The sequence below is a fragment of the Scomber japonicus genome, chromosome 4 (genome assembly GCF_027409825.1).
Source record: "Scomber japonicus isolate fScoJap1 chromosome 4, fScoJap1.pri, whole genome shotgun sequence".
In the NCBI taxonomy this organism is placed as follows: domain Eukaryota; kingdom Metazoa; phylum Chordata; class Actinopteri; order Scombriformes; family Scombridae; genus Scomber; species Scomber japonicus.
Window position 1 is genome coordinate 31,965,715 of NC_070581.1, and position 10,000 is coordinate 31,975,714.

At 46.3% G+C, this 10,000-nt stretch overlaps 1 protein-coding gene across 1 annotated transcript in view; it reads right to left on the minus strand.

The window, feature by feature from the left end:
- Positions 1–10,000, minus strand: part of lama5 (laminin, alpha 5) — a 132,857-nt gene that overhangs the window by 8,081 nt on the left and 114,776 nt on the right. Inside the window, exons 54-66 of the mRNA XM_053318096.1 lie at positions 9,742–9,924; positions 8,670–8,812; positions 7,839–8,018; positions 6,779–6,918; positions 6,377–6,533; positions 6,060–6,193; positions 3,282–3,447; positions 2,334–2,468; positions 1,522–1,673; positions 1,207–1,339; positions 821–964; positions 159–289; positions 3–64 (exon numbers count right to left, since the gene is read on the minus strand). Coding sequence (XP_053174071.1) covers positions 3–64; positions 159–289; positions 821–964; positions 1,207–1,339; positions 1,522–1,673; positions 2,334–2,468; positions 3,282–3,447; positions 6,060–6,193; positions 6,377–6,533; positions 6,779–6,918; positions 7,839–8,018; positions 8,670–8,812; positions 9,742–9,924 — 1,860 coding nt within the window. The remainder of the gene's footprint in view (positions 1–2; positions 65–158; positions 290–820; positions 965–1,206; positions 1,340–1,521; positions 1,674–2,333; positions 2,469–3,281; positions 3,448–6,059; positions 6,194–6,376; positions 6,534–6,778; positions 6,919–7,838; positions 8,019–8,669; positions 8,813–9,741; positions 9,925–10,000) is intronic.

Consider the following 10,000-nt stretch of genomic DNA (forward strand, 5'->3'; position numbering starts at 1 on the left):
GCCTCGTCCCACCCTGATAGTCTCCTTCGCCTTCTCCAGCATGTCGTCCATGTACACACGCATCCTGAGGGGAGAGCACATCAAGAGGAGAGTCTCAGCTGCTGCTCCCATTTCAAAAAGTAGATAAGTATATAAAAATGTGTGATGTCATCCTTTACCCGACGTCGTTGCTGTAGATGGCGACGTAGTGGCTGTTGTCGTCGTTGTACGTCTTCTGGGTCTTGATTTCACGGTCGCCGGCTCTCACCACGATGTGGCCGTCATGCAAAAGCACCTGGCACGCTCCTTCCTGTAGAAACACACACACACACACACACACACACACACAGAGGCACGCGCACGCACACACACACAGAGCAGCCACAGGTTAGAAGTGCATAGGACACAATGGACAGGAGGAAGAAGGAAAGGAGTAAGGAGGGAGGAAAGGAGGGGAGGGAGGGAGGGAAGGAGTAAGGATGAAAAGAGGAAATGAATTTAGGAGAGAAGGAAGGAAGGAAGGAAGGAAGGAAGGAAGGAAGGAAAGGAGTAAGGAGGGAGGGAGGGAGGAAGGAAGGAAGGAAGGAAAGGAGGAAGGAGGAAAAAAGGAAGGAATTTAGGAGAAGAAAGGAAGGAAGGACAGAAGGTAGGAAGGAAGGAAAGAAACGAGTAGGGAGGGAGGGAGGAAAGGAGGAAGGAAAAATTAAAGAAAGAGGGAAGAAGGAAGGAAAGAAGGAACAGTCAAAAGAGCCTCAGTGCACCCCATTTTTTTTGCAGGTGAAGACAGAATTAGAGAGGGACATTGAGGGAAACAGGACTAGTTGAAGAGGATCGTATGAACCTTATCGTGGTGGTGGAACATGAGTCCGCTCTTCTGCTCCGTTCTGAAGCTGAAGCCGGCGTAGAAGTTCTTCTTCACGCTGGAAATGTCTGAGAGAGCCAGACCGAGGTAGCTCTGCCCGGAGAAATGAGCCTCACGAGCCACCTGCACACACACACACACACACACACACATGCACACACACACACACACACACACACACACACACACACACACACACACACACAGGTCAGGACACACTGTATTACTATGTGTCTCTTTAGTCATTATATACCATAAATACAACATATACAATATTATTTAAAAAGCTCAGTATTTGATTGATTATTAGTTATTATCTATTTTATTTTATTGTACTGCAGTTGATGGTGAGCTGTGTTTCCTACCAGCAGGTCGCTGTCACAGCCGAAGCTGACTCCAGAGTTGGGCATCCTCTTCAGATCCACGTGGTTGCCGTTGGTCTTCACGTTCCTGAAGCAGCCCTTCAGAGAGCGCTGCTTAGGGAACACCGTCTTCAGCCTGGACAGAGACGGAGGACAGAGGGACGAGGCATGAAACACAGCTTCAGTACACAACCACTAAATACCTCTACATTTAAACTCACAATTACTCTTTCTGAATAAGAAACAATAAATAAAACTGGAATAAAATAAAATTGATTTGACTGAACCAGGAATGATATCTTTAGCGTGTCTTCTTACTTTTGTGGCATCTTGTTTTCGGGGACTCCTCCCAGATAGTAGCTGCTGCCCAACGCTGGCAGTTTGTTAGTGAATGTGTGCTTGTAGAGGACGGTGCGGCCCGTTCTCACCACCACCTGCTGCGAGGGACTGCGGATGATGATGACCTCCAGCTACATGGTTAAACACACACACACAAAAAACACACGTCAATGTGACTGATAATAGAAAGACATGTTTAGTAGTGGTGTGGTTTGTGTGTTTCTACCAGGCAGGGAGTTCTGGTCCTCTGAAATGAGGCCAATGCAGAAGTAACTTAGAACTGCATTCTATCAAAAGGCCACCAGGGGGCGACCGTCTCTATACAAGTCAATGGAGAATTCACCAACTTCTCACTTGATTTCTAACCTCAGTAAACGTTTTCAAAATGTGTTTATGGTCTCAATCGCTAGTTTAAAGCCTTCTTCAATGCAGTATGATGTTCATTTGGGACATTTTGGCCTCCCTGATTTTATATGTGACGATAAAGCAGGGTATGCATTAGGGCGTGGCTACGTCCTGATTGACAGGTTGATTGACCAATGTCCTCCAGATCCAGCCCTCGTAACCATAGCAACCTCCCCACTCTGCCCATGGCCCCGCCTCATGCCCATATAAGTAGAATCCGTGTTTTTATTTTTCCCAGCATGCACCTGAAATTTTCAAGATGGCGCTGCTTAGATTTGAAACTATTGGCTTCCGAGCAGCAGTCCACAAACCAATGGGTGACGTCACGGATGTTACGTCCATTTCTTTTATACAGTCTAAGGTTTCTAACAAAGAGAAGGACTCACCGTTTTGGCCTCTGCGTCGCTGACCTTCTGGAGGTCTGGGTCAGGCTTTAAAGGACTGAGCTCCTCCAGAGTACCACTGAAATCATAATAAACCTTCAGTCTGCCCTGACGCACCGCCAGACACAGGAACTGAGTCTGGATGGAGGAGAAAGACACACCGAAAAACAGTCAGGAGATTCAGAAACTCAATATATTCATGATTAAAGGGAATAAAAATAATTACATTCATATACATTATATAATATAATTAGCTAATATTAGTGTTTGAAGATGCAAAAGAGACATTTCTGATCTCTTTAAAACACAGGTGTCAAACATGCGGCCCGTGGGCCAGAACTGGCCTGCTGAGGGGTCTAATTTGGCCCACTTTCCTTTCTTTCTTTCCTTCCTTCCTTCCTTTCATTCCAATCCCATTTCCCTTCTTTCCATCTGTCTTTCCTTCCTTCTTTCCTGCCTGTATTGTTGTCTTTCCTTCTTTCTTTCCTTCCTTCCCTCCTTCCTTCCATCTTTCATGCCTGTCTTCTTGTCCTTCCTTCCTTCCTTCCTTCCTCCATTTCAATCCCATTCCCCTTCTTTCCATCTGTCCTTCCTTCCTTCTTTTCTTCCCTCCTTCTTTCTATCTTTCATTCCTGTCTTCTTGTCCTCCCTTCTTTCTTTCTTTCTTTCCTTCCTTCCATCTTTGCTGCCTGTCTCCTTGTCCTTCCTTCCGTTCCAATCTCATTTCCCTTCTTTCCATCTGTCCTTCCTTCCTTCCTTCCTTCCTTCTTTCCATCTTTCCTGCCTGTCTTCTTGTCTTTCCTTCCTTCCTTCCTTCCTTTCATTTTTTTTAATGGTCCAGCCCACAAGAGACAATCTTGCTTTAAAACATTTCTTGAAGAGTTGTAAGTAACTTTAATATTAAGAGAATTAAATAGAAGTAATGAATAAAAAGAGTGAAGAAGCCTTTACCCCGGTTTCCATCAGGAGCAGTATGCCGTTGTGTGAGAGCAGTTTGATTTCCTGTTCAAAGCGCTGAATGCGATTCGAATCGTCGTCAACGGTAACCATGCAGTATCCGGTGCCGTCGAAGAACGCCCCGTCGTTCACCCAGGCCTGAGTCAGCACCGGCTTCGACCTGTTTGAAACATTAAAAAGGAGTTTAAAACACGGGTGTCAAACATGCGGCTCGTGGACCAGAATCGGCCTGCCGAGGGGTCTAGTCTGGCCCACTTTCCTTTCTTTCTTTCTTTCTTTCATCCCTCCTTCCTTCCTTCCTTCCTTTCTTCCTTCCATCTTTTCTGTCTGTCTTCTTGCCCTTCCTTCTTTCCATCTGTCCTTCCTTCCTTCCTTCCTTCCTTCCTTCCTTCCTTCCTTCCTTTCCTTCCCTCCTTCCTTCCATCTTTCCTGCCTGTCTTCTTGTCCTTCCTTCCTTCCTTCCCTCCTTCCTTCCATCTTTGCTGCCTGTCTTCTTGTCCTTTCTTCTTTCCATCTGTCCTTCCTTCCTTCCTTCCTTTCCTTCCCTCCTTCCTTCCATCTTTCCTGCCTGTCTTCTTGTCCTTCCTTCTTTCCATCTGTCCTTCCTTCCTTCCTTTCCTTCCCTCCATCTTTCCTGCCTGTCTTCTTGTCCTTCCTTCTTTCCATCTGTCCTTCCTTCCTTCCTTCCCTCCTTCCTTCCATCTTTCCTGCCTGTCTTCTTGTCCTTCCTCCTTTCCCTCTGTCCTTCCTTCCTTCCTTTCCTTCCCTCCTTCCTTCCATCTTTCCTGCCTGTCTTCTTGTCCTTCCTTCTTTCCATCTGTCCTTCCTTCCTTCCTTTCCTTCCATCTTTCATGCCTGTCTTCTTGTCCTTCCTTCTTTCCATCTGTCCTTCCTTCCTTCCTTCCTTTCCTTCCCTCTTTCCTACCTGTCTTCTTGTCCTTCCTTCTTTCCATCTGTCCTTCCTTCCTTCCTTCCTTCCTTCCTTCCTTCCTTTCCTTCCCTCTTTCCTTCCATCTTTTCTGTCTGTCTTCTTGCCCTTCCTTCTTTCCATCTGTCCTTCCTTCCTTCCTTCCTTCCTTTCCTTCCCTCCTTCCTTCCATCTTTCATGCCTGTCTTCTTGTCCTTCCTTCTTTCCATTTGTCCTTCCTTCCTTCTTTCCTTCCTTCCTTTCCTTCCCTCCTTCCTTCTATCTTTCCTGCCTGTCTTCTTGTCCTTCCTTCTTTCCATCTGTCCTTCCTTCCTTCCTTTCCTTCCCTCCTTCCTTCTATCTTTCCTGCCTGTCTTCTTATCCTTCCTTCTTTACATCTGTCCTTCCTTCCTTCCTTTCTTCCCTCCTTCCTTCCATCTTTCCTGCCTGTCTTCTTGTCCTTCCTTCTTTCCATCTGTCCTTCCTTCCTTTCTTCCCTCCTTCCTTCCATCTTTCCTGCCTGTCTTCTTGTCCTTCCTTCCTTCCTTTCCTTCCCTCCTTCCTTCCATCTTTCCTGCCTGTCTTCTTGTCCTTCCTTCTTTCCATCTGTCCTTCCTTCCTTCCTTTCTTCCCTCCTTCCTTCCATCTTTTCTGCCTGTCTTCTTGTCCTTCCTCCTTTCCATCTGTCCTTCCTTCCTTCCTTTCCTTCCCTCCTTCCTTCCATCTTTCCTGCCTGTCTTCTTGTCCTTCCTTCTTTCCATCTGTCCTTCCTTCCTTCCTTTCCTTCCATCCTTCCTTCCCTCTTTCATGCCTGTCTTCTTGTCCTTCCTTCTTTCCATCTGTCCTTCCTTCCTTCCTTTCTTCCCTCCTTCCTTCCATCTTTCCTGCCTGTCTTCTTGTCCTTCCTTCTTTCCATCTGTCCTTCCTTCCTTCTTTCCATCTGTCCTTCCTTCCATCTTTTCTGCCTGTCTTCTTGTCCTTCCTTCTTTCCATCTGTCCTTCCTTCCTTCCTTTCTTCCCTCCCTCCTTCCATCATTCCTGCCTGTCTTCTTGTCCTTTCTTCTTTCCATCTGTCCTTCCTTCCTTCTTTTCTTCCCTCCTTCCTTCCATCTTTCCTTCCTTCTTTTCTTCCCTCCTTCCTTCCATCTTTCCTGCCTGTCTTCTTGTCCTTCCTTCCTTCCTTCCTTCCTTCCTTTCCTTCCCTCCTTCCTTCCATCTTTCCTGCCTGTCCTCTTGTCCTTTCTTCTTTCCATCTGTCCTTCCTTCCTTCCTTTCCTTCCCTCCTTCCTTCCATCTTTTCTGTCTGTCTTCTTGCCCTTCCTTCTTTCCATCTGTCCTTCCTTCCTTTCCTTCCCTCCTTCCTTCCATCTTTCCTGCCTGTCTTATTGTCCTTCCTTCTTTCCATCTGTCCTTCCTTCCTTTCCTTCCCTCCTTCCTTCCATCTTTTCTGCCTGTCTTCTTGTCCTTTCTTCTTTCCATCTGTCCTTCCTTCCTTCCTTCCATCTTTCCTGCCTGTCTTCTTGTCCTTCCATCTTTCCATCTGTCCTTCCTTCCTTCCTTCCTTTCCTTCCCTCCTTCCTTCCATCTTTCCTGCCTGTCTTCTTATCCTTCCTTCTTTCCATCTGTCCTTCCTTCCTTCCTTTCCTTCCCTCTTTCCTGCATGTCTTCTTATCCTTCCTTCTTTCCATCTGTCCTTCCTTCCTTCCTTTCCTTCCTTCCTTCCCTCCTTCCTTCCATCTTTCCTGCCTGTCTTCTTGTCCTTCCTTCTTTCCATCTGTCCTTCCTTCCTTCCTTTCCTTCCCTCCCTCCTTCCATCTTTCCTGCCTGTCTTTAAGAGATCCACTAGATGATGATTTGACACCGACCTGCCACAGGGTTTGTCCTCCGTCGTGTTGAGGTTGTAGTTATTCTCAAAGTTGTACAGACTGAGCACTTCCTCGTTCAGCGTTTCCAGCTCGATGCAGCCCTTAAAGTTCGGCAGAGCGAGCGGAGCGGGAGGCTAAACACAGAGAAAAACATTTAAATAACAACTTTATGTTTAAAGCATTTGTGATTAGTTGAGTGACTTGAAATGTGTAAATGCAAACGTTCTCATCGGTCACAACCACGATGCAGTAGCTGTAACAGTTTTAATGGAGCTCAACCCCATGACGAAAGCACCCAGGCCTCCCTCTGCTCTTACTTTGAAGGTTTTGGGGTATCCTCCCACGTAGAAGACGGTGTTGCTAGTGAGGAGGTTGAGCAGCCCCTGATCTCCTCCCGCCTCCACGTTGGCTTTGGTGACTCTCTGATCGCCCTCGGCTTCTGAGGACATGGACATCTGACCGTACTGCATGATCCTACGTTCAGACACACGGGCGAGAGAAGACAGAATAAGGAGGAAATACACCAGAGCTTTGAAGGCTGAGTCACATTATTTGGGTTTTAGAGCAACTTTTAACACTTTAAAAGTCAGAATAGTACTAATAATTATAAGATAAGATATTTACTGCTTCACTGACTAGTTATAAGACATAAATGTGTGTGTGTGTGTGTGTGTGTGTGTGTGTGTGTGTGTGTGTGTGTGTGTGTGTGTGTGTGTTACCTCTCCAGCACGATGTTGTTGAACTTCCCATCAGACTTGACGTCTTCGGCCATCAGCACCTCAGCAGTGCTTCCTCCGATGTTAAAGTACCAACGCAGTCTCTTCCCCTCCAACGCCATGCCCAGGAACTCCTTAGTGGACTACAAATACCAGACACATCAATGCACAGGAACTCCTTAGTGGACTACAAATACCAGACACATCAATGCCCAGGAACTCCTTAGTGAACTACAAATACCAGACACATCAATGAACAGGAACTCCTTAGTGGACTACAAATAACAGACACTATTGGACTACATATACCAGACACTATTGGACTACAAATACTAGACACTATTGGACTACAAATACCAGACACTATTGGACTACAAATACCAGAAACTATTGGACTACAAATACCAGACACTATTGGACTACAAATACCAGAAACTATTGGACTACAAATACCAGACACTATTGGACTACAAATACCAGAAACTATTGGACTACAAATACCAGACTCTATTGGACTACAAATACCAGACATTATTAGACTACAAATACCAGACGCTATTGGACTACAAATACCAGATACTATTGGACTACAAATACCAGAAACTATTGGACTACAAATACCAGACACTATTGGACTACAAATATCAGACACTATTGGACTACAAATATCAGACACTAGTGGACTACAAATACCAGACGCTATTGGACTACAAATATCAGACACTATTGGACTACAAATACCAGAAACTATTGGACTACAAATACCAGACTCTATTGGACTACAAATACCAGACATTATTAGACTACAAATACCAGACACTATTGGACTACAAATACCAGACACTATTGGACTACAAATACCAGACACTATTGGACTACAAATACCAGACACTATTGGACTACAAATATCAGACATTAGTGGACTACAAATACCAGACACTATTGGACTACAAATACCAGACACTATTGGACTACAACATATATAAGAATAAAAACTAATTTAACATATTTAATTTAAATAGTATAACCACTATATAAAATGTGTTGCCGTGGTGACGCTCACATCTTTGTTGCCGAGGTAGAAGACGAACTGCTTGACGCTGTCGTCCTGCCTCCTGGACCGTGCCGACTCCGGCAGAGTGATGTAGAACTTCAGGGAGGTGTAGGCGGCCAGATCGGCCAGATTAGGAGGAGTACGGACCTGAATACTGGAGTCTCCGTTAAACTTCATCGGTACGCCCACCTGGACGAGAGGGGGGGGGGGGGGGGGGGGTTAGGGTTAGGGTCAGGGCAGATGTTATAGAGAGACGGGAAGTGTGTGTGTGTGTAAGAGAGTGTGTGTGTGTGACTGTGTGTATATGTATGTGTGTGTGTATGTGTGTGTGTATGTATGTGTGTATGAGAGTGTATGTGTGTGTGAGAGTGTGTGTGTGAGAGTGTGTGTGTCTGTGTGTATATGTATGTGCATGTGTATGTGTGTGTGTGAGAGTGTGTGTGTCTGTGTGTATATGTATGTGTGTGAGTGTGTATATGTATGTGTGTGTGTGAGAGTGTATCTGTGTATGTGACTGCATGTATGTGTGTATATGTGTGTGTGTGTGTGCATGTGTATGTATGTGTGTGTGCGTGTATGCATATGTATATGTATGTGCATGTGCATGTACGTGTGTGTATATATGTGTATATGTGTGTGTGTGTGTGTGTGTGTATAGATATGTGTGTGTGTATGTATGTGTGTATATATGTGTGTATATATATATGTGTGTATGTATATGTGTATGTGTGTATATATGTGTGTGTGTGTGTGTGTGTGTGTGTGTATGTACGTGTGTATATATGTGTATGTGTGTGTGTGTGTGTGTGTGTGTGTGTGTGTGTATGTGTGTGCGCTGACCTTGCTGGCAGCGTTGCGAGCCTGCTGGATGAGCTGTCGGATGCGGCTGATGTCCTCGGAGATGTTCGGCATCTGAACCGAGTGACTCTGCAGCTTGTCGAGCTTCTTCATGAGCAGAGGAATAGTGTCTCCCAGCATGCTCACTGCACACAGAGACAAGGTTACACCAAGATACACCAAGTTACACCAAGTTACACCAAGTTACACCAAGTTACACCAACTATCCATCTTCATAGTAAACACATTAATTTATTGCTAGTAAACATCAGCATGGTTTCCTGTTGTCTTCGAGTCAAGGGAGGAAGGAAAGGGAAAGGAGGGAGGGAGGAAGGAAGGAAAGGAGGGAGGGAGGAAGGAAAGGGAAAGGAGGGAGGGAGGAAAGGAGAAAGGGAGGGAGGAAGGAAAGGAGGGAGGGAGGAAGGAAGGAAAGGAGGGCGGAAGAAGGAAGGAAAGGAGAAAGGGAGAGAGGAAGGAAAGGAGGGCGGAAGAAGGAAGGAAAGGAAAAAGGGAGGAAGGAAAGGGAAAGGAGGGAGGGAGGGAGGAAGGAAAGGAGGGAGGGAGGAAGGAAAGGAGGGAGGAAGAAGGAATGAAAGGAGGAAGGGAGGGAGGAAAAGGAAAGGAGGGAGGGAGGAAGGAAGGAAAGGAGGGAGGGAGGAAGAAGGAAGGAAAGGGAAAGGAGGGAGGGAGGAAGAAGGAAGGAAAGGAGGAAGGGAGGAAGGACAGAGGAAATAAGGAAGGTAGGAGGGAGAGGAAAGAAGGACAGATGAAAGAAGAAAGGGGGGCGAAGGGAGGAAGGAGGGAAGGACAGAAGTAGAGAAGGAGAGGAAAGAAGGAAGGGAGGAAGGACAGAGGAAATAAGGAAGGTAGGTGGGAGGGAGGAAAGAAGGAGGGAGGGAGGGAGGGAGAAAGGAAAAGAGGAAGGAAGGACAGAAGAAAGAAGGAAGGGAGGAAGGATTAGGATGGAGGGAAGGAAAGAAAGAGGGAAGGAGGAAGGAAGGACAGAAGGAAGGAAGAAAAGGGGAGGAAGGAAGGAAGGGAGGGAGGAAAGGAAGGTTAACTATGGGGTTCCTACCGGTCTTGTTGGCCTCCATCAGAGCGTTGTTGATGTCATCGTTGGTGGCGTTGGCGTCGCCGTACGCCTTCTGCCATTTGTCCAGCTGCTCTTTGATTGGACGCAGCGCATCGTTGACCTGCGTCGCCGTGGTGTTCGCCTGGTTCGCCGCTCGCTTCGCCGCGTCGATCTCCTCGCTCACGTCTGGAGACGGAGAGAGAAGAAGAAAGAAAACACTAAATATCACCAAGTGTGTGTGTGTGTGTGTGTTAGAGAGAGA